The sequence below is a fragment of the Notamacropus eugenii genome, chromosome 1, assembly GCF_028372415.1.
Source record: "Notamacropus eugenii isolate mMacEug1 chromosome 1, mMacEug1.pri_v2, whole genome shotgun sequence".
Taxonomy (NCBI): domain Eukaryota; kingdom Metazoa; phylum Chordata; class Mammalia; order Diprotodontia; family Macropodidae; genus Notamacropus; species Notamacropus eugenii.
In genome coordinates this window covers 666,049,044-666,074,199 of record NC_092872.1, presented here as the reverse complement: position 1 = coordinate 666,074,199, position 25,156 = coordinate 666,049,044, and the positions used below count along the sequence as shown (strand labels likewise).

Below are 25,156 nucleotides of genomic sequence, written 5' to 3'. Positions count from 1 at the left end.
TCCCATGATGCTGCTCTTCGCCGCGCCGTCTGCCCTGGGAGCGTCGCTGCTATGGTAACCAGGAAGTCCATCCCTTTCAGGTCCCAGGCAGTACTCTGAGTTTTGCTCCGGCGCCTCTGGGGAGGCCAAGATGCCCAGGTATCCCGGGGCAGGGGTAGGGATGGGAGGTCAGGATGTATGGGGGGGCGGGGAGCGGGGGAGGCCCCCTCGGAAGCTCACTTGGATCCCCCCTAGATCCATAGACCATCCTAGGAAGGGACCGAGAAGCCCAGCCAATGCCAGGTGCCTCGTATGCAGTAAGCGCTTAATGAGTGCTTGTGCCCGCTAGCTTGCTGGGAGGAGAGGTGTATTCGCTTGGTTCTCTTTCTCTCCAGACTCCCCCCTTCCTCCTCTCTACCCTGACTCCCCCCCTGAGAGATGAGAATCCCTCACGTGAAAGTGGGGGGAACAGAGAGAGGAAAACAACCGGCCGCCTGTCCGAATTGTGCCCAGTGTAGACTACAGCTCGGTTTACCCAAACCCCCTGTTAAGGTGCCCCCAGACTGGGGCTTCCCCGGGTACTCCGCCTTTTCTTCCTAAACCCCTGGTTGCCTTTCCGGATTACAGTTAAATCACATCTTTCCAAAGCCCGAAGGGACCCTAAAAGTCACCTCCTCCAGCGGTTCCCAAACCTCCCCGGCTCAGGACCCCTCGCACTGCTGAGAAGTCTGAGGGCCTCGCCCAAGAGCGATTTTTTAAAAATGGAGGTTATATTTATAGCTATTTACTCTATGAAAAACTGAAACATCTTCGTATCATTATGAAAATAATTTTGGCCTCCCAGACCCCTTTTAAAAAGGATCTTTGAACCACACTTTGAAAATTGCTGATCTAGACCAAGGTTCTCCTTTTCCAGGTGGAGAAATTGGACCACAGAGAGGCCAAGCGACTTGTCCAAGGTCACCCAGCTGCTTAATGGCTTTCAAGCTGCAGCACTTGAAACTGATGAAAGAGAGCTTGCACGTCTATTAATGAACACACTATGCTAGAGACTGTGCTAAGCGCTGTGGATACAGTTGCAAGTGAACAAGACAGGCTTGCATTCTAGGAGTTTTTTAGAAACATTGTTGACACTAAAAAGGTATCAAGGAAAATTAATTGTAGCAGAGTTCAGAGGAATGGAACATTTTGGCCAAAGTGGACCTCCACCCTCTTTTCAGGAGGGGGGATCACTGAATACAGATGTGAAATGAGCTAAATACTGTTAGTTCAAGACAGATCCTCCTATCAGGAGACTGGTCCATTCTCCATTAGGTCTCCCATCTTCTCTACATATCCATTACATAACCACCCTTGGTGTGATCCCCCCTCCCAAAAATGCTTTAACATCAGACCCATGATCAGAAAATGGAAGGATAGTTTTATGCAGGATGTGTCTGCTTATATACATGAGGTTCATTAAGCAAGCGCAGTGAAGGAAAGTTTTCTCCAGGTAACTCTAGGTCATTTTTCTTTTTCTTTTCTTTTCTTTTTTTTACCACTTTTTCCCTCTTTTTTTTAATTTTTATTTTTAATGTTCTACAATCACTACCATAAAGCTTAGATTTTCCCCCTCTACCTACCTCCCACCACCCCCCTCCCTCCTGAAGACGGCATACAATTCTATATAGGATCTACACATACTTTCCTATTGAATACGTTTTTACTGTAGTCATCCTGTGTAGACGAACTAAAATAAATGGAAGAAATCATATAACAAATCAAAACATAATACACACACACACACACACACATGATCTGCTACATTCTGTGAATGAATTCCATAGTTCTTTCTCTGAGTGTGGAAGGCATTTTGCCTTAGAAAACCACTGGGAATTTTTTTTTAAGTTCTTGCATTATTACGAAGTTCCAGGTCTACCAGAAAAAACTCTCGTGCACTGTGGTCGTTGCTGTGCACAGAGTTCTCCTGGTTCTGCTCCTTTCACTCAGCATCAGATCGTATAAGTCCTTCCAGGCCTCTCTGAAGTCTTCTTGTTCATCATTTCTTATGGTGCAATAGTACTCCATTACATTCATATACCATAATTTATTCAGCCATTCCCCATTTGATGACATCCCCTTGATGTCCATTTTTTGGCCACCACAAAGAGTGCTGCTATAAATATTTTTGTGCATGTGGGACCCTTTCCCATTTTTATGATCTCTGGGGGATACAGTTCTAGGTCATTTTTCTTGGCTAGTTCCAGCTAGCTGTAGATTTGGTTCCTTTATCCAAAGCTTGGTAATTTTCTGAAGGCCACTGTCTGTCTTTTGACTGGCTGAGTCCACCTGCAGTCTGCTGTCATTCTTATTATCTAACTTATTCTCAATGACTTCATCAATTAGCAATAACTTGTTGTGGAAGCTTAACTTTTGCTGTCTCTCACAGAGTTTCTATTCAAATGGGGGAAAACAACAGATAAAGAAGAACTGGAAAGCAAGATTGGGTGGAGAGGGGGTACCCCTGGGGCACCATAGTTTTTTCCACCATTTCTTGCCTCTTCTGAGCTACTTTTTGTCTTTGTGTCCCTGAATCAAATCCCCATTTTTTAAACCTCTCTGCTAATGGAATACAGACATATATACTGTACTGACTGTACCAGCCCAAATGATTTCCCATTTCCTCCCTCTGAGTCTTTGCTTAGGCTGTGCATGCCTGGAATGTCCTCCTTCCTCAGTGCTACAATCTTTGAATTTATAGCTTCCTTTGAGCATCAGCTTATATGCCACCTCCTTTGGAAAGCCTTTCTTGCTCCCCTTAGTTATTTGTATTCTTTCTCTTCAAATTATGATGTATACACTTACCTATTTACATGTTGTAACCCTCAAGTAGAAAACAAGTCTTTCTAGTCCCTTGAAGACTGTGTCCTCTTTCATTTTGTCTTTGTATTCCAGGATCTAGTATAGTGCCTCATACAAAGCAGGTCTTTAATAAATTCTTGTTAGTTTGGATTGTATATACTGTATGGGTTTGTATGGTCTAGATTATATAGAAAGTCTCATGCTTTCTGAGTTAGACTGTTTTTTATAGATTTTTCTGTCGTGTTAATTGTCTTAATTAACTTATTGATCATCAGAACACTAAATTTGAAGTAAATATTTGAAAGATTTCTTTTCCTGACATTTGACTTTTTAATACACACAGTGATACACTCTGGGAAATTGCAAAAGCTGAAGTGGAGAAGAAAGAAATTTGTGGAAATGATGGAGAGGGAATAGAAGTCTGTGAAAAAGCTGTATTCTTCATTGGCAGTAAAAATGGGGTAATATGTATGGCTTCCTGCTGTACTTTCCATTGTTTTATATGAAAATCTCTATTAAAATTCTTTACACTTGATAGAGGTTTTGTCACTAAAAACTTCCTGTATGTAATTTGATGACTGAAATGATTTTGTTTAAAGATTACTTCTAAAATTGAAATAATCACCTAAATAATTCTTCAGTTTATCTGTAGCGTCATTGATCTGGGAACTCCCTTCATGGCCACAGATCCGGGCCTTCTCAAACATTCTGGAGACCTTCTTCCAACTCTTTTCAGGAATAGGTATAGGCTTGGGGCTCCCCATCTGTCCTTCACTCTAGCTATGTGGCAGGCTCTTCTCTTCCTTTGATCATACATTTCAGGGATAGTATTTTTATGTCATGTTTTGCATGCAAGCCTTTGGTATTATGATGTAGCCTGCTTGTGCCTACCAAACATTATTCCATTGCCTTTTTTTCTTACAGTAGTAATTTTTTTACATTTAATTTTTATTTTTTCTCATTTACATATAAACCAAAACTTTTTAACATCCTTTTTAAAAATTTTGAGTTCCAACTAAAATTTTTTAAATGAATATTTAAAATTGTCTTTTATGTGTAACTGGGGGAAAATAAAATATTATTGAAATTTTTTTTATTCCCAAGTTCTCTCCTTCCTTTTCCTTGCTTCTCCCCTCCTTGAGAGGTCAAGCAATCTGATATATAGATTGTACACATGCAGTCATGCAAAACATTTCTGTATTAGCCATATTGCAAAAGGAAATGCAGACCAAACAAGCAAGAATAATAAAGTTTTAAAAAGCGTGTTTCAATCTGTATTCAGACCCCATCGATTCTCTCTGGAAGTGGGTAGCATTTTTCATCATAAGTCCTTCAAAATTGTCTTGGATCATTGTTTTGCTGAAAATAGCTGTCATTCACAGTTGATCATTGTACCATATTGTTGTTATTGTGTACAGTGTTCTCCTGGTTCTGCTCATTTCACTTTGCATCAGTTCATATAAATTTTCCCAGACCTTTCTGGAAGCATCCTGCTCATCATTTCTTACAGCACAATAGTATTCCATCACCATCATATACGACTTGTATAGCTATTCCCCAATGGATGCATTGCCGTTTTTCACCCCTAGTTTTGAACTCATTCATCAGTCCATATATCTTAAATAATAAATCAGAGAGCACTTACTAAACACTTATTGTATGCCAGAAACTTTACTAATACTATAGATTGATAGCAAACTAAGCCCAGCTAAATAGGAGGAAGGCAGGCTTGATTGAGTTTGGGAAATTGTACAGTACATTCAGTGATCCTCAGCAGCTTCCTGAACAAAAGTGAGGATTTTTAGTACTGATATTCTTCCAATGGAGAAGTACTATAAAGTAGTGGATTGAGAGCTGGCCTTGGAGTCAGAAAGAACTGAGTTCTAGGCCTGCCTTGGACATATCGCGCCTGTGTGACTGTAGATGTGACTCCATCTCTTAACATGGGAGGACCTCTCTCCCACTCCGATTGTAGGACAGTTCAGGAAGCATGTATATCCATGTAGCTCATTTCCTTCATCTCATGTAGATTAGCAGTTGCTCTGCCCCTTACCTTCTTAGAGAATTGTCTGAGGGCTTAGGAATTGACTTACCAGGGTCTGGTCTGGGGGCAAAATGTATAGGAGCAGGGCTTGAACCCAGGTTTTTCTTATTCTGGAGATGCCTCTCTAGGAGTTCAGTGCTTAGAAAAGGGAAATCTCTTAAACTGTCTGGTGAAGCCTAGGATCCTCTTCTTAGAATAATATTTCCAAGTGCAGTAAACAAAAATACTTAGGATTTCAAAGGAAATCAATTGCATTGAAATAAAGTTATTAGAAATTTTTTTTAAAACAAATTTACAGACCACCCCCACCATTCTAACAGTACCGCTGGGAATCAGTATTCCACAGTCCCTCAAAACACAAAATTCCCGGTGACCCAAAGAACAGCAGAGAGTCTTTTTAGATAGCGCAAGATTTTCCAGTTAGAAAGCATTTAATTTTAGTGCTTTAACTTGGTACTGCTAGCTTCAATGTCTCTTGACTACTGTCTGAACAATTTTGCAAATTCCTATCTCCAGTTTCAGCTCCTCCTCCAAGCTCTAGATTTGTCTCTGTCTCTGGCATAACTGCCCTGTTGGTGTCACTAATGCCTTAGACTCAGCTTCTCATCCTTCCCCTAAAAGCTGCTCTTCCTTCTTTCTTCTCTTCTTGCCAGTGCTACTTCTCACCCCTGTAGGCCTGAAAGCTTAGACTCTCTTCTGCCTCATCTTCCATATCCAGTCCCAATATCTGCCATTTCTACCTCCATCGACTTTCCTAGCCCTGACTACTTCCCTTCTCACACTACCCTGAAGCCAAACTGTTGTACTTGCCTTTCCCTAAACATGCCCTTCTTTTCACCTTCCTCTAGAGTGCCCTGTCCCTCTCCTGTCCTCCTATTAAAATCCCAACCTCATTTCCTCAGGCATAGTTGAAATATGCTACCTTCTCTGGGAATCCATTCCTGAGTCTTCCATCTCCAAGGAATGCCTCCCTTTCAAGTTGTTTTGTGCTTCTATGTCATTTCTTTTTGTTACTTGTTGCATTCTTTCTTACATTCTAGTGATTTGTTTGTATGTGGTCCCCTACAAGATCATGAGTTCTTTGAGGATGAGGACCAACATTCTGTTCTTTATATCCTCTAAAAGTACTGAGAACAGTGTCTTGCACATGGTATGCACATTCACATTTAATGAAAGAATCTAGCCATCTGCTGGGATGTAGAAATAGCTTATTTATACAAAATGCTTTTTCTAATAGTATTTTATGAATTGGAATTTTATTTGAATTATAAGACTGAAAGCTCTTCATTCAGATTCATTGTGTTTGTCTAGGACTATGACAAATACCTGTCAAATTGAGAGCACTATGTAGAATAACATTGTAATGTAACATTATACACAACACAATCTTTCATGAGCTGTGAATGATTTGGACTGCCATTTCAAAGTTTTGGAAATTTGGATTTTATCCTTTGCTCAAGGATAAAGTGTTAAAGCTGTTAAAATTAATGTTAGCTTTTAGAAACAATTTTGGTAGAAGTTTTCGATGTATTCAAGTGACAAGTTCCAAGGCAGTGATTAAATTATTTTATTTTAATTTTGTTCCTGAGGATTTCTGATGCATTAGTTATGAATGATTCCTTTCTTTTTCCTAGGAATAGGGATCTTAAGTGGCTATTAGACCACTCAAAATTTAATAACTAACTCTTCTCTTCCTCTCTAGCTATAAGTTTGAGCAAAGAGTATATCTTATTTTTAAACTATAAACTATTCAAACTATACCTTATTTTTATTTTTTGAAAAATTGTTTTATTTGTTTTCAGTTTTCTACAATCACTTCTATATATCTTGGATTTTTTTCTCCTTCCTCCTCCTCTTCCCTCCTCCCTCCCCACTCCCTCCCCAAGTTGGCATGCAATCTTATGCAGGTTCTACACATACATTCTTATTATACATTTTCTCCTTAGTCATGTTGCGTAGAAGAATTAAAATGAATGGGAGAAACCATAAAACAAAACAGAACACAAGAGAAAATGGTCTGCTACGTTCTGTGATCCAATTCCATAGTTCTTTCTCTGGATGTGGAAGGCATTTTGCCTCTAGTTCATTGGGGTTTTTTAGGTCCTTGCATTGCTGTGAAGGACTAAGTCTACCAAAAAAATTCCTCACACATTGTGGTTGTTGCTGTGTACAAAATTCTCCTGGTTCTGCTCCTTTCACTCAGCATCAGTTCATATAAGTCCTTCCAAGCCTCTCTGAAGTCTTCCTGTTCATCATTTCTTATAGCACAATAGTATTCCATTACATTCATATACCACAACTTGTTCAGCCATTCCTCAATTGATATTATACCTTATTTTTTAAACTACAATTTAAAATCTTAAATGGTAAGAAGGTCGGATATATTTACTATTATATATTTTGATGGTAACCATGAAATTGACTTATCTGAATATTTCTGACTTAAAAGCCTTACTTGCCAGCTGCTAGCTGGTGCAAGTAGATAGAACACTGGCCCAGGACTCAGGAGAACCTGAGTTCAAATCTGTCCTTGAACATTTGACACTAGCTGTGTGACCCTGGGCAAGTCATTTTACCCCAATTGCCTCACAAAAAAAAAATGTTAAACCACCAAAAAAAAGCCTTATTTAGAACTCACATAATAATCAAAAGTTTCTTGATTATTTCTTCATTTGGCACTCAGTATGTTAATTCATTTAACAATGCTTTATTGAATACATATCATATGCAAGGAACTACTAGATATTTGTAGATCACATCCCCCTTTTGGACAGCACAAGTTGTTCAAAAGTTTTTCCTTACCTCAAAATAAAATCTACCTCTCTGTGACTTCTATCTGCTCATTGTTGTTAGGTCAGCCTTCTGGGTCCGGCAGAACAAATCTCTCCTACACAGGGTAATTCTTTAGATATTGGAAGACATGTATCATATACTCCTTCAGTCTTCTCTTCTTTAAGATAAAGTTCTTTCAACCAATTGGTGTTCTCCAGTACTCTCATCTTTCAGGTGACCCTTTTCTAGCTTCTCTGTCTTTTTTAAAATGTGGTGCCTAGGACTGAATACACTACTATAGAGGTGTCCCAACAAGGTCCAAATGTGGTGGGACTAAGTTTCTCTAAGTGCAGCTGATGACAGCATTACCATTTTAGCTGCCATGGTGACTGGTGACTCACTGAGCTGAAACCCCCAAAATTTTCTCAGAAACTATTATCTAACCATATTTTCCCTATTCTGTACTTGTAAAATAGATTTTTTTTTAGCACATATGTAAGATTTTATATTCATCTCTGTAAATTCTTTCTTCTATGATTTGGCCTATCCTTGTACCCTTTTGAGATCTTATTGGTCTAGACTCTGTCAGCCAGTAGGTAAACAGAGACAGACAGGCAGAGAGAGACAGAGAGTCAGCAAGAGAGAGAGAGATTGATTTTATTAAGAACGTTTATATTAAGCTCTTACTATGTATTAGGCATTGTGCTAAGAGTTCAAGATACAAATTAAAGTGTACCTACCCTCAGAAGGCTTACCTTATAATGAGAAAAGACAATATGAAAGAGGGAGCTGGAAAGACAGGGTGGGAACTGCATTGTGATGGTATGGCTGGAAATGTCTGGGGTGTGTTGGGGAGATCTAGAACCCAGAAAATTAAGACCAAAGCTGACCTATCAAAGTCCAGGGAGCTCCTAAGGGAGGAATAAAATTTGCCAATGGAGAAGGAATACAGGTTATAGCCCAAGTGGAGATGCAGGGCTGGAGCATAATTTATTACTCTTATCAAAATTCTCACAGAATGATTAAACACTTTTGTATTCATCCTCTGCTATTTGTCTTTGTATTTATAATTTCTTTTATTTTTTTTAAATTCTGAACTCAGACACTAAATAATATGAGCATTTCTGAATATATGATAGGAGAGAAGGAGTGAGTTTTACTCCTTCAGGTCAACATATGAGTTTCTATTGTATCCACATTGGTCTTCTTTAGGCAGCTCCTCTTTTTTTTTGCAGCCGTCTTTGTGTATTCAGAATTTCATTCTTGGGTTCCCATTCCCTCCTGGTCTGACTTCCCCTAAAGACAATTTGCTCACTAGATTTGACCTATCCTTTTTTCTGAATCCTTTAAAATTTACTCTCCTCAAATCTAAGGTAGGTGTCAGATTGTACCTGGTTTTTCTTTTCTGTGTTTATGATGGGGTGGGCACTTGTCCTTTATGTCTCTATCATTACTACTTATACAACCAGTTTCTCCTTGTTGGGCAGAATCCAGTTGAGAATAACCAGTTTTCCTCTATTATTTGAAGTATGAAAAGATTATTAGAGCAAGTCATAAGTTTGTCTCTGATAGACAAGGTTCTAAATGTCCAGAGAGTTGAAATCCTCTATTTTCATGCTTCAGTGTTCTGCATGGAAGCAAATGATTTTGTCGTTGGGAAGATGACCCTGGAGAATAGGAGGGAATCCAGAGAACAAAGATCTCTAGACAAATACCAGATTGAATATAAATGAGAAGGAGGGAGAGGCTGATGGCAGGGGAGGATGTGAACAGGTAAACTCTGAGCCCTGGACACATCCCACTGAAGTAGTGGAATAATGTAGCAGGGAGAATGATGGACATGAGGTCAGAAGAGTCCTTGGTGGCATACCCTGCCACTGGTCCTGTTCTTAGGACCGTCATTTCTTAGAGCTTCAGTTTATTCATCTCTAAAATGGGAATGATGCCTCACAGAATTTTTGTGAGGCTCAAATGCTATGATGCACGTAAAGTGCTGTGTAAATATTAAAATATTATATAAGATTATTATCAAAATTGTATTATTAATGAGGACTTGTTGAATGGCCACATACAGAGAAGAATCATCTATGGGTTGTTAGGTTGAAAAGGTCTCCAGTGGTGCCCCAAGGAGCTATGGTTGGCCTTTGGCTGCTTACCATTTTTATTATTAACTTGGATAAAGGCACAGATGGCATGCTTATCAAATTTGCAGCTGATGCAAAACTGGGAGTAGTTAGCTAACACAGTGGATAACTAAACCAAGATTCAGAGAGATCCCGACAGCCTGGAATATTGGACCAATCAGATAAGCTGAAGTTGAATGGGGATAAATGTAAAATCTTCCACTTGGATTTTTAAAAATCACCTTTATAAGTACAAAATGGTGGTGACATAACTTGATGCCAGTTCTTCTGAAAATATCTAGGGATTTTATTGGACTGAAAGATGAGTATGAGTCAGCAGTTTGGTATGGCAGCCAATAAAGTTAATTGAAGGCATAACTGCCAGGAATAAGGAGGCAATAGTCCTACACTGCTGTCTTCCCTGGACACACCATTTCTAGAGAGTTATGTTTAGGGATGGGGTCTGCATTTTAGAAAGGAACTTGAAAATTGGGAGACTCTCTAGAGGATAGTCAAGGGCCTCAGTGCCATACCATATGAAAATCATTTGAAGGAACTGGACATTTTTACCCTAAGTGAACTCTTTCCCAAAATATAGGGCACATGTCAGACTAAGTTTGGCTTTCTTTTCTGTCACAAACTCTTAAGACAGATTGGTTACTCACCACCAAGATTCCCAGAATATCTACTCCAGCAGCCAATTTTTCCTTGTTGATAATGTGAATAGAATTTCCCCTAGTTTTCTAGACCTTTTGTGAAATGAAATAATCATCCATATCAAGAAAATATTAGTTCCTTATGGCCTTTGGAAGCATGAGAGATGATTCTGTTTCCCAACTCAGCACATCTTCTCTATTTGTGTTTTGATGATCTGTATCAGTGATGGGGAACCTGCAGCCTTGAAGCCACATGTGGCCTCCTTGGTCCTCAAGTGCAGCCCTTTAACTGAATCCAAACTTCACAGAAGTGGCCTCAAGGCCATAGGTTCCCCACCCCTGGTCTATATTATATTTCCTGCAACTTCGTTTCTGGCTCCAGTCTTTTCCAGCATATTTCTCTCCACTGATTCTTGGATTTCTTCACATGGATGTATCTTCTGAATATACAAGGTTATTCCACACCTCCCTTCCACATCAACCCTTCTAGAGCCATAATGCACTCATGGATCTCATTCCACCAAGTTAATAATAACAGTGCTAACCAGCACAAAGCCAGGCATGGATGGCTTCCTGAGGCACTATCCTGGAGACTTTCTTTGGGTTTTATGAGTGGCTCTTTTCTGGCATTTGATTTCCTGTCAACTCCTGACCATTGTCACTGCTGTTCTTCCTACGTTGTGACTGTTCTCTAGGCCCCTAACTCGGTGGATACACATGGGCAGTTTTCTCTCTCCTTTCCCTTTCAGTTGCAAGACCGTTTGATTAGATTTACAAGACACCAAATAAATAAATTCTCCAAGCTCGGTTTTCCTGACTCATAATCAAGCTCTCTTTCTACCATGGCATTGGTAGTAATGGGAAAGTCACTATATCTTTTAACTAAGAGAATTTAATAGCACAACTTGAGAAATTTCATCTGTCATCAATGTGTGGGATCAATGAGAAACGGCAGAAACTGAAAGCAGGGAAGATTAGTGAAGCTATTGCAATAATCCAAACAATGTAGCCAGGACCTTAACTAGACCCCAATTAGGGATGTATATTAATACATATTGCCTAATGTTGTATGTTAGGTAGTGTCAGGAATGGAAAATTGTAACATCTTTTGGAGGCAGAATTATCAGGATCTGGGTTGTCAATATTTTAGAAGAGGAAGGTGATGAGGGAAATGTAAGAGTTAAATGATTACGAAATGCCCGGGTCACTGAGAAGAAAAGTGATACCCTGAAAAGTAATATGAAAATAATTTAATCTCTCTGGACCACAGTTTCTTCATCTGTCAGTGGTGGTGGTTGAATGTTCCAGATCTAAAATTCTCTTGTTTTAAGCCTTTCTGCACTTTCTTTGTACATTGAGACCTTGAAAGCTAGTATCCATTTTTAAGTATGTGCATAATTTGGCAAATTATTTAGGTTCTCAACTTAAATCTCATGGTGGTGTGGAGATGACCTTGGGCTCTCTAAGATCATGACCATGGAGCCACCTATCTGACAGGAATTCTAGCATAGCCCCGAAACAGAAACTGCATTTTCTTGTCTGCCAACCAGCCTTCCTCCCATGTTTGGGGAAGCCCATCATCTAAGGAGTTGGCCACCAGGGGGTGGTTTTTTTTTTTCAATTAAAAACAATTCATGAAGATTATTGACTAATTTTATTATTGGTAATTAGTAAATATTATTAGCAATTAGTCATTATTTACTAATGATCTAATTATAAGTTACAAGAAGGCACTAGCTTTCATTGGTAGAGGGATTTTCTTCATGTGTGAGAATGATTGTCTATGCCATTGAAATCACAGGTTTGATCCCTCTCTATGTGTGTAGTAGTATCACCTAGATCCTTAAATATTAAAATATGATTTGATATTTCTAATAGTATCATCATATGTTTGGAGTAAAATTCCAGTGACATTTTTTAAAAAGTCAAGTTGAATTCATTTTGAAAATTCAAAATTTTCTAATTCTTCTATACAACATAACTAACGTGAGAATATGTTTAATAGGAATGTACATGTAGAACCTATATCAGATTGCATGCTGTCTTGGTGAGGAGGAGAAAATGTAAAACGTATGGAAGTGAATGCTGAAAACTAAAGATAAAGGGATTAACTTAAGAAACAAAACAATAAAAAGAAAATTCAGAATTCATTTTAAATTGAAAACTCGAATGAATTCATGTTTTAGAACTGAAAGAGACCTAGATGAGTATTCTGTCCAGTTACAGATGAGAGAGCTGAGCCCAGAGATGAAGTGACTTGCCTGTCCATGGGTACAGCCCTGGCTATTGGGAGCTCACCTCTTGTTCTCAGCCCAGGACCACTTGCTATCATCGTAAGAGAGAAAGAAATGAAAATGTATATTGTGCTAGAACTGACAGAGCAGAAGAAGATTTGGCCATACTCCAGCGTCTGAAACCTGCTCATTTGGTACATACTTGTAGTTTTGGCCTTGTTATTATTTTATACTTTCTCTTTATTTCCATTTCAATAACTGGGATAAGAATTGTTTAGAATCCAGTAATCATTAGCTTTGCCAGTAATTAGCATTGCTGAATACATAGGAAGTACGAGACAGCTGTCAGCTTGACCACTAACATAACGTGAGATTGGCTGTTATTTGTCATCTTCCGGACTTTGCAATTTCAGGAATAGTGGTGTAGTTGCACGCTGATGGAAAGTTGATAGTTAACTTTTCCTCCTTAGAAGATTTAAGAACAACGGTAAAAGTTTCCAGGGAGTTTATCATTTTTATTATTAAAATATCTGGGGCCAAAGATGTGAACAATTATATGAATTTTGCTTTGGGATGATGTTAAACATTTTCCTTTTTTTCTTAATTTCTAGGGCAAGACTACCATTATTCTAAGATGTCTTGACAGGTACGTCTTAACCTTTTGTAAAGTATTATTATATAGGTCAGTTTGAGGCCTAAGAGACATGACATAAGGCTGCTACTGATGCACATATATGGATACCCTTTCCATAGCTTAATTTTTACCACAACCTTTGAAAGCCCTTGAAAAGATATATGAACCCCAACCCTGCGGAGTGGCAGGCAGCAGCCTGCTTTCTTGCCCTGCCTTTGTCTCTAAGGAAGTTCCCATCCTCATTGGTAAGGCTCCTCTGTTTAGAAAGATGATCATCCACTCTGGTCACATGAATATGCTATTGAAGTGGCCCATCTTTGCAATGGGGTGCCGAAATTATTTTCATTCCATTTTTTCATGGTTATGGTGCATAATTTATCCTCTGGTATATTCTGAAGCAGTTCATCGCTCCTCAGAATACAGCTGTGCTGTTCATGCCTAGTGTTGTTAGCAAGAGAGGGAGCTCTGGAGCTGCCATTTCATCAGCATCAGGACCTCCCGTGGTGCCAGGTTCCTTTCACCAAATCTAGTCTGGCAGTTTTGTCTGCAGTTTAGCTTCAGAGAATTCTTTGGGGGTACCCCTGCTCACAAGCTGGCATGTATTGGAGGCAGTGCATGAACTCAGCTTTCCCTAACCACAAGGTGAGCCCAATCTCGATGGTACTTCTAGTGTCTGCTGGCCGTCTGTACAGGAGCAGGTGATTTGGAATTATGATGCCTTTTTACAGTCTACTCCAATAGTGACCAGTATTTTATTAGTATTAGTGTGTGTTTATCTCTTTCTTTAATTTCAGCATCTCTTTTTTCAAGAAATGTTACAGTGGGCAGCATTTATTTGATCTTGGACATCCAGAGCTGAATACTGTTCATTTTAAAAAGATATTTTTGAAATTTGCTTGTAGTAAAATCTTGCCTTTATATGAGTCCCTTCACTCAAAGATTATTTGCTTGGAAAGAATCATGTGAAGTAGCATTTGCCTCATCTTTCAAATACTATAAAGCATTTTAGACAGTCTGTATAATTACTTTTCTGTCATCTAAAGTGACACTTTCTTAAGGACTCTGAGCTTCTACAAAATACTTGAAGATCTGAAAATCCTTCATATAGAAATTCTCTAAGATAGAACTTTAAAATGTCATTTATAAATTATGTCTTTTAATTATATTTTAATTAATTTTTAGACAGGCTATATGGGATAGTGGAATAAAGGCCCAGCCTTGGAGACAGGAACACCTTGGTTCGAGTCCCATAGCTTAAACAATAGTATCTCTATGGTTTTAAGCAAGTCCCTTAACCTTATTTGGAATTGGCTTGGGCACTGAGCTGATTAGTTAATATATAATTTGCTGGTCTGCATTATTGGAAGAAGTTTCTATGATAGGAATTCCCCACACCAATAAAATCACAGGTCTAGACAAAAAAAAATTTGTATGTGATATGTATGTATGTGTGTGTGTGTGTGTGTATATATGTATATACATACATACATACATACACACAGATGTGTGTATACATATATTCACTTTCCTCATCTGTAAAATTAGCTAGGGAAGGAAATGGCAAAGCACTCCATTACCTTTACCAAGAAAACCCCAAATGGGGTACACACACACTATCCTTGTCTGTATAACACAAACTCTACTTTCCTTACTATTGATTAAAGCTTCAAGAAAAGCATGGTAAAAACTAAAATGATTATATCAGAGTCTGGTTCAGATTAAGGAGGAGTAACCCAGCCTGTCTTTGTTGAACAGAGATGAGCCACCAAAACCCACCTTGGCTTTGGAGTATACTTATGGAAGAAGAGCAAAGGGCCACAACACAGTAAGTGAACTGGGCAGTCAGCCCGGCCCTGACCACGAGCTCGTTCTTATGGTGTGAAGAGTGCTGATTGTACGTTCCAGTGCTCTCTTAGTACGTGTATCATGTCGGTTTCTGTTATGACCCAGGTGGGAGGTAGCCATAGGATGCCAGGAAAATATTTTAGTTTCTGCTTTATTATGTCTTGATCGTGAGGATCGAATTCATTTGGTAATTTGATCTTGTATTTCCCTGGCCTATAAAGGATTTCATTGGTCTAGTATGATGTTTTCTTACAAATGAGAAAATTATTGTGAATTATCATCTGTCTGCCAAAGGAATTGCTAAAGATGTTCATGTAAGTTGTGTTATATTTATAAAGATGTACTGCATACATAAAAATAGAACAATTTGCATTTCAATTGTCAGATGCCAAAGTTCTTACTATATGTAGATCTTTTGTTTTGCCTTGTTTCCCTTAATCTGTTAGGTGATGAAGAGCTAGGAATAACTCAGCATTAGGGCAAGGAAAATAGCCTGATTGGGTTGTACAAATTGTGGGGGAGGCGGGGGAGCAAGGAAGGAATCTGAATTGTATAACTCACAAGAATCATCAGGTTATCTTTTTGTTCTGAATCTCTTGAGTCTTAAACCATATATTTAAATATGGGAAAGAATTTTAAGATTTCATATAGCAAAATAGGAAATTAAAAGGGACATTTTCCATTGGGGAAAAAGAGGAGTCCTTTTTCAATCTTTAATCAAATAACAAGAATGAAACAATTTAATAGTTATGGGGTTGTTGTACTGAATTGGGGTGGGGGTAGGGAACAAGAGAGGAAGAATGTTGGCGGTGAAAATGCTTCGTATAAAAATGGCATCAGTAACCATCAGCCTTTACCCAAAGTATTAGTTGACTCGTAAAGGCCTATGTTGCTTGTTCTTACCTAACTTCTCAGGGCAGGAGAGAAGGGCAAAGAAGCTGGTGCACACAACTATGAGCAGGCAGGTCTACAACATGGCATACATTTTTGTCTTTCTTGGTAGTGTCATCATTTGTAATTTGTAAAACTGGTGAATTTCAAAGAAAATAATAATCATATATAAAACTCTGTTATCACTCTAATCAAGCAAAGAACTACTTACTAAGAACAGAATGTATTTTAATATAATTCTTAACAAAGTAAAATTTTATTTTATGTTCAGTTCAGGCACAGTTTTGAGTAATGGCTTTTGAACTGGTGCCATGAACTGAGAATTTCCAAGTGTTTTTCACTTTATATGGATATGTCCTTTTGTTTTTTGATAGTGTGGTGGGCGGCTTCATCTGATGGTGTGCAGTCACAATTTCCCTACTTTGATTGTTTACAAAATGTTGCTTTTTTAGGAATAAAGTTGCAGTTTGGGAAACTGGGGTATAAATTTTTGTTGGGTCACATTTTAAATTATTCTTTAATTACAAAAAGTTAAAATAGCCAACATGTAGATTTTTACCAAAGACATAATTTATTTTAACTATATTTTTCTTAGTTTTCAAGTAAACAAAACATCATGTCAAAATTATAAAAAAAATTTTAAATTTGTTTGAAAAACAAAAATCAGTTGCATTTTGTAAGTAGTTAATCTACTCCCCTCCCCTCCTTACCTTTCTCCTCTTCTCTCCTCCCTTCTCTTCACTTTCAGGGAAGCTCCTCAATTTTTCCCCTGACTGAATCTGCTCAGCCCCACTCCTTCCAAACATTCATATAAATATAATAATAATGATGATAACAACAACCTTTATAGGCTACTTACTACATGCCAGGCATTGTACTAAGTACTTTACAAATATAATCCCATTTGATCCTCTCAACAACCCTGGGAAGTAGGTACTATTATTATCCCCATTTTATAGTTGAGGAAATTGAGGCAAACAAAGGTTATATGACTTGCCCAGACACAGCTAGTAAATGTCTAAGGCCAGAGTTGAACTCAGGTCTTCTGGACTTCAGGCTCTATCCATTGTGCTAGCCAGCAGCAAAAAGCTTTGCTCATTTTTTTCCTCACCATAAGCATGTGAAGTAGGTGCTCCCATGTCACATTCTGCACTCTAAAATCCATCATGCCAATTTCATGTCTCCAGTCTCCTGTTTCTGAGGCATTTTGTCTGCCCCACCGAAGACAGCCTCAAGAGACTGAGAGCTCCTCAGCTTGAGGGTGGAGAGAGAGAGAGAGAGAGAGAGGGAGGGAGGAAGGGAGGGAGAGAGAGAGAGAGAGAGAGAGAGAGAGAGAGAGAGAGAGAGAGAGAGAGAGAGAGAGAAGGAGGGAGAGAGAGAAAGAGAGAGAGAGAGAAAGAGAGAGAGAGAAAAAAGAGAGAGAGAGAGTGAGTGAGTGAGTGTAGGGCATCAACTGAGAGGCTTTCAGCTGATGGAGAATGCTCCTCTTACACATTACTTGGCTGTTGCTTTCCATCTTGTATCATCTGAGGCTGTCCCATGGGGAGATAAAAGCAGCTCTTCATTCCTTCTGGTGTCCCCAGACCAACATTGAGCGGTGGCAGCTGACACCATCAATTACATCCCGAGCCTGGGCAGTTGAACATCTAGTTAGAGGTTCACCTAGGCACTCTTGGATCACTATTTATTATTTCTGGCCCATCTGTGTTGGTACCTTGCCTGTAAATCTAGTTGAGATTGCACATCTCAAATCTTGGTCACATTGATGGCTATGTAGCAAGTACCAACTAGATTCTTAGGAGGATTATCTTTATGTACATATAGAGATCCTGAGGGAGAAGGTACAAGAGGACCTGGGCAGGGAAAATCTTGGAAAGGGGATTCCACAGAGACTGGCATCCTGTTCATCCATCCCCTTCTATATTCTTCCTCACTCTCACCGCCATTTAGTTATTATTCCTGCTTAAGTTTTTCTGTTCCCCGTATAGGTTTCTGAATATTGTCACAAAGATAATCAGTCAGCTTATTTTAAAGCAGAATTTCAGGCACTGATATGTCTTGAACCAGCATCCTGCCCTAGGCTTCATGTACATATGTGTAGTGTTGCGTTTTTCTTTTTTTGACTATGTAATTACTCACAAGAATACTGTCTTTTCTTAAGATTTCAAAGAACTTCACAAACACCTGAACAGCCCTTGGGATATGGATATTGCTAATTCACCTTTTTTAAAAGGGAAATGCAGTATGGGATTGGTTACCTAAAACCCATGGAGATCTTTTCCCATTCCTTTCCCCACGCTTGAACTCGGGGACAATTTTATAGTATTTAATTTTCATTCTTACTCAGTAGATTCACCATAAGATTGGTGTTTTGGTATCCCTGAGATGAGAGCAAAGAGGAACCTTGAACAGATAGAAGAGCCGGAGTTTGTCCCCAGAAAAGTGTTTATTTGGTTGTTTTCTACATGTAATTATTACTGGTTAGTGCGCCATGAAGCATTGGAAAAATCTCTGTATTTCTGAGACATGAAAGTTCAGTAATACGAAAGAAATCTTCCCCTTTTTTTCCAGCCTAAAGACATTGCTCATTTTTGGGAACTGGGCGGAGGAACCTCCTTGTTGGACTTAATCAGCATCCCAATAACAAATGAGACTTTGAGGTAAGTAAGGCATGTATGTGACCCAGGGGTTAGTCTGAAAGAGCTAGCAGTAAGTCAGTCCTTAGGGCTGACAGAGTGTATATCAGTATCCTTTATGAGCAACTTTCACTACAATATGTACTTTGTGTTTGCTGCATGCTGGTGCTTTCTCATTGATGGGGTGTGTTAAACTAGTATGTTCAAAATGTCTGGCATTGCTTTGGCCTTGACTCTCTGGGATAGCAGCATTCCCACTGTCTTGTTTGCTGCATATAAATAAGCCCATGAAACAGAACAGCATGTCAACCTACACCTAGGGGAAATTTTACAAATTATTTTGAAAAGCATCTCTTTTTCCAAGTCTTAACCCATAGTGAACCAACTCAGTTCTTGGGCTTTTTCTTTAGCTAGAGTTTGTAAATCTCCGGCTTTTAAATGATCACAGCTGAGATAAAAACTTGTTTCAAGTAAGAGAAGGCATTCGCTGGGGGGTTGGGGGCTGGGCAGAGGTCTCTTATTTATTTGCTGACAGTAAGCAAATAGGATTTTAAAACAAAACTCTCAAAACCCACTGATGATTGTGGTTATGTTCCCTGAAAATCATTGCCACATGTTGGTCAAATGAGATGTGACATTTCTCATTGTCTTTGGGAACTCGTCTTAGCCAACAAAAACAGTTTTCAAAAACTGCGTTATCATCATCTTGTCAGAGCTCAGTGTAAACTGTTGCTACCATCATGAACTGTGTATCTGCACAAACACAGCAATGGAATTTGAGCAGTTGTCTGGTGAATTTGGCCATGTGGACATCCAGATTGCCCAAATCATCGAATTCCCACAGTTTGACCCAGTTAAGTCCTCTGTATACTACCAGTTTTGAAAATAATTGGAAATCTTACTGCCTTGTTTGTTTGTAGCCAGAGGTGTTCCTGTTCTACCTGCCTAGTTTAGGCCTTCATTACCTCATGCCTAGACTATTGCAGTAGCAGATCTCCAGCCTTAAGTCTCTACCACTCCAATCCATCCTCCATGCAGCTGCTAATGGGATTTTTTAGTGTAGTCTCACTACCCCCACTTCCCATTCAATAAATTCCAGTGGCTCCCCTTTTCCTCAAGGATCAAATGTAAATTCCTCTACTTGGGATTTAAAGCTCTTTGAAATCTAGCTTCTTCCTAGCTTTCTGTGATTCTTATACTTTTACTTCCTTTCCTACATCTTATGGTGCAGACATATCAGCCTAGTGGTTATTCCTCACACACTATTTTCTCACTCCTGTCTACATAGCTTTGCTGCAGCTATGTCCTGGGGTCTGGAATACTGTCCTTACTTCCCTCTCTCTCTTAGAATCTCTGACCCTACCTTCTGGAAGAGGCTTTTCCCAGTTTTGTCCAGTGGTAGAGCCTTACCTTCAAAGTCTACCTTCCATCTTCTCTCAGGCAGTTTGCACAGATCAGTAGTGCTTGTGTGTGTATGTCAGTAGGCATATAGGTGACACAGTAGATAGAGTTCTGAGCCTGGGGTCAGGAAGACTCATCTTCCTGAGTTCAAATGTGGCCTCAGACACTTACTAGCTGTGTAACCTTGGGCAAGTCACTTAACCATGTTTGCCTCAATTTCTTATCTGTAAAATGAGAAGGAGAATGAAATGGCAAACCACTCTGGTATCTTTGCCAAGAAAACTCCAAAAGGGGTCACAGAGTTGGACATGACTGAAAAACAACAGAAATACATGCATATACATATATACGTTGCCTCTCCTATTGGAGGCATACATGAGACAAAATCTGACGTTGTATGCAGTGTTCCACGTTTAAGCTCCTTAGGGCAGGTACCATTTTTTTCTTCTTCTATGTGTTCTCAATGTTTGGCACAGAGTAAGTACATAAGAAATACTTGTTGATTGTTTTTGTTTGCTAACTTTTCAAAGGCTTTTGTGGTCAGAATCAGTTTAACAAAACTGGTTTCTTGTTTTGGACAAGACCCAATTTGAGCAAGAGTCTTGCCAAGTTTTTAGTGATACAGCTTATCTTATAAATAAATGATCGGTCAGAGATCAACTCTAGATACATTCCAGAGACATGAGACATTTGTAATAGAATGTTTCCTGCTGTTTGCTTCCTTGTTTGTGTGTGTGTGTGTGTGTGTGTGTGTGTGTGTATGTGTGTGTGTCTGGTTTTTCTTGATGACATGTAAACAAAAATTTATAGTTTGAGATCCCTTTCGGGAGGTGAACGGTGGATTCTTTTGATGACTATTTTGCCCTCTTGATCTAAGACTTCTGGGTAGTTTTCCTTGATGATTTCTTGGAAGATATTATCTAGGCTCTTTATTTCATCATGACTTTCTGGTAGACCAATAATTTTTAGATTTTTCTCTTCTGGATCTATTTTCCAAGTCAGTTGTTTTTCCAAGTAGATATTTTACATTTTCTTCTATCTTTTCATTCTTTAAATTCTGTTTGACTGATTCTTGATGTCTCATAGAGTCATTAGCTTCTACTTGCCTGATTCTAATTTTTATCAAATTGTTTTCTTCAGTTAACTTTTGCATCTCCTTTTTCATCTGTCCAAATTGTTCCTTTTAAGGGGTTATTTTCTCCAGTTAGTTTTTGTACTTCCTTTTCCATTTGTCCAATTTTTTCCAGTTAGGTTTTGTGCTTCCTTTTCCATTTGTCCAATTTTCCTTTTAAATTCTTCTGTGATTTCTTTTTTCATGTTTTTAAAATCATTGGCCAGTTTTTCTTCTCTTTCTCTGATTTGGCTTTTGAAATCCTTTTCAGCTCTTCCAAGAATGTTCTTTGGGCTTATGACCAGTTCATATTCCCTTCTGAAGTTTCAGATGGGAGTACAGTCTCAATGCTGACCTCTTTGGTATTTGTGTTTTGGTCCTTGTCCCCATAGAAAGATTCTGTGGTCTTTTCTTTTCTGCTTTGTTTCTTACTCATGATGATCACCCTTTTCCTGGCTTTTAAAGTAGATCTCTACTTCTGGACATAAGGGGTTCTGTCCCACAGTTCTTGTGCCTTGAACTTGAGGCTTTGTGTATTATGCCCTCTGGTTCTTTCAGCTAGAAGCTAAAATGCTGCAGCTTACCTGGAGCTGAGCTGGCTGGTGTGAGAAAGCGGAGGCCAGGTGAAGTCTTTCTGGGTTTCCCTGGAGTTGCCCTGGAACTAACTGAGTTAAGTGTGGGGGAGGGGTGATCTGGCTACAGCAAGTCTCCTCTTCTGAGCTAGAGCATAGCAAGCTCAGCAGTTGGTGATCCTGTCTGCACTAGTGTCTTCCTGATTCCCCTGGGGGTGCTGAGGCGCACCTGGGGTCCTGGTGTTGATGATTGCAGGCCCCACCCCCTGCACTGGTCCCCTTTAGCCACAGCAAGAGGGACCCTCCTTAGCGATTTTCCTAACCTCATATGCTAAGAGACTGTTTACCCCTTCAGCTGATCCCACAGTTCCAGGGTTTTTTTGGGGGAAATATTTTATGGGTCTTTCAAGGTCAACAAGGGGAAAGGGAGAGCATTTACTGATCACTCTGTCATCTTGGCTCCCAGAAGTTCAAGTAGGTGATTTACTGACATTTAATCTGCAGGTTGATAGTCTCAGGAGCAGCCGATGCAGATACCGGGAGTTCCATAGCTCTCACTCCCTTGGTTCTGCTGGACTCCCATCCTGGGCTGATATCCCCAAGATTTCACAGTGTGGCCGCTGCCTCAGACCACCCAGGGCTTACTGCTTGACCCTGCTGTGGCAGGCAGGGACATGTGGTACAACCTGTAAACAAAAATTTTTAACATTCGTCTTAAAAAATTTTGAGTTCCAAATTCTCTCCCTTCCTTCACCTCTCCACTCCTTAAGAAGGCAAGCAATTTGATACAGATACATTATACATATGTAGTCATGGAAGACATTTCCATATTATCCATGTTGCAAAAGAAAATTCCAACCAAAAAATAATAATAATAAAGTAAAAAAAAGTAGCCTTCAGTCTCCATTGAGTCTACACCAGTTATTTCTCGGGAAGTGGATAGCATTTTTCATCATAAATCCTTCACAGTTGTCTTGGATCATTATGTTGCTGAGAATAGCTAAGCCACTCACAGTTGCTCACTGTACAATATTGCTGTTACTATGTACAATGTTCTCCTGGTTCTGTTCATTTCACTCAGTTCATGTAAGTCTTTCCAGGTTTTTCTGAAAGTGCCCTGCTCATCATTTCTTATGGCATTCCATGACAGTCATTTACCACAACTTGTTCAGTCACTCCCCAGTTGATAGGCATCCCCTCAATTTTTAATTCTTTGCCACCACAAAAAAAAATTTTTTTGATAAATATTTTATACGTACAGGTCCCTTTCCTTTTTCTTTGATCTCTTTGGGGTACAGACCTAGTAATGATATTACCGAGCCAAAGAGTATGCATAATTTTGTAGCCCTTTGGGCATAGTTCCAAATTGCTCTCCTGAATAGTAGGAACAACTCCACCAACATTAGTGTCCCAATTTTCCCACATTCCCTCCATTGCTTCCTTTTAAAAAAGAACATAAGGCATCTTTTGTTTACTAATATAAAAGTTTACACCTTGGTCATTTTATAACCTTGAACCATACTATTTGGTACAAAAGGTTAAGAGATTTATCCAAGAAATGGAGATGGACATGGTTCAATGCCCTAGGAATATACCTGATTTAAACCCCATTAAAACCTGGGAGCTTGACTTGGAAAAATGGACAGTTTGTCAAAATTATGCTTAATGTTTAATGTCACAGAAGTTTGATTTCATAATGAAGAATTAAAGAACATGTGTCAAAATCTTGTGAACTCAAAGCCAGTTATGTGGCAAAAGGACATATTGCATATTGAAAGTTTCTTGAAGACATTAAAAAAAAAGAAAATTGGTCATTTTAATGTGTTGAAAACTGTCATTCAAGAAACATTTTCACTTGGTTCGTTTTTATTTGATTTACAATAACATTATTCACATGTGTGCAATTAATTCTCCATTAATGACTCCCTGCTCTGAGGTCCTGGGTTTTCCCTGTGTGGATGGACTTGGGTTCCCAAAGACTCTGGCAGTAGAGTATAAGCTTCGGCAGCTCATGCCAGATTGCGTGTCTCTGGTCTGAATACCACCTGGCCTACATTAGGCTCCTTGCTGGGTTGGCTGATACTTGATGGATTATTTTTTTAGCCTCAACAACTCTTAAGAAAATTTAAAAAGTTCTTGTTTCCATCTTTTGTTTTTACACTCCTGTATTCCCCAGGGTCTCCCTTCATCCCCCCTTTCCATAAGGCCCAGAGATACACTGGTACACCCCCATTTCCCCTTATAATAACAAAGAAAGGGGAAAGCTCAGCAAATCTAACCTATATCACAAAACCTGATGTGGTGTGTACCATTCCACACCTCCTCTACAGAAACATCAGGCAGGTCTCTTTGTAGAGCCTTTGGTGCTCAAGCTTGGTCACTACACTTTCACAGCATTTAATATTGATTGTTTTATTGTTTCTTCCATTGATGATGTAATCTTTGTGGGTATTCTTTTTGTGGTCCTGCTTTACTTCACCTTGAGTCAGTTCATATAATTCATCATGTACCACTCTGTGGTCATCATATTCATAGGTTCTTGTGGCATAGTAGTATTCCATTAAATCTGTGTGCCACAACTTACCTAGCCTTTCCCCAGTCAATTGACATTTACTCTGTCACCACTTCTTTGCTACTACAAAAGTACATTATAAATATGTTTGTATAGAAAGGAACCTTTCTTTTTTTACCATTGAACATTTTGGGGTATAAGCTTAATGGTGGACCCAGCAGTTCTTACTGACCACTTGCTAAATAATAGAGAGATTTGACTTGTGGCATTGGTAGGTATGATACCCAGATCAGTGAAATTACCAATCCTTGATTTATTTAAGTATGAAACTAATGCCTAATAATTTGTGGTCAGAAAAAATCTTTGGGTACTTATAATATGAAATATTTTGCCATATTTCGATTCAGTTCAGCATTTACTGAGTTCTTGCCAGGTATAAACACCTTAACCTGGTAATTGGAAGCATTTTATGTTCCAGCCCTGTGGTGGATGGACTTACCATTTATTGGAGGAGGGGAAGCTGGGATGGTTTCTTGTATTTTAAAATTTGTAATTATGATTAAAAATATGCATTTTCAAATTTTTACCCCCTGCTTGCTTCTCACTCCTGCCAGACAAGAAAACACCAGGCTGTCAGATCCAGAAGGCATCCCTGGGTTATGCTGCTCTTTGAAGCCTTCTGAATTCATTTGTAGAGGTTGACCTAGTTCATCTAATGACATATTCATGGACCTTGGAATTTTTCCATATTCAGAACTTCCCATTTCTCTCTAACATCAATTAACAGACTGGATTTGGGATGCAGCACATTTTTAAGTTCTTTGTAGGTAACACTCTCAGAAGTAGCAGTACAGAAATGATGGCAGACTCCCTCTGATCTCAACCCCACATGGTTGCTGACCTGG

General features: G+C 39.1%; 1 protein-coding gene across 4 annotated transcripts in view; it reads left to right on the top strand.

Moving 5' to 3' along the window:
- The window catches only part of DYNC2LI1 (dynein cytoplasmic 2 light intermediate chain 1), a 128,730-nt gene continuing 103,574 nt past the window's right edge, over nt 1-25,156 (top strand). For all 4 annotated transcript variants that reach the window (XM_072635746.1, XM_072635745.1, XM_072635744.1 and 1 more), the window contains exons 1-5: nt 1-138; nt 3,164-3,281; nt 13,261-13,295; nt 15,039-15,108; nt 18,591-18,679. In XM_072635746.1, the coding sequence (XP_072491847.1) occupies nt 131-138; nt 3,164-3,281; nt 13,261-13,295; nt 15,039-15,108; nt 18,591-18,679 (320 nt within the window). In that variant the 5' untranslated portion in view covers nt 1-130. The remainder of the gene's footprint in view (nt 139-3,163; nt 3,282-13,260; nt 13,296-15,038; nt 15,109-18,590; nt 18,680-25,156) is intronic.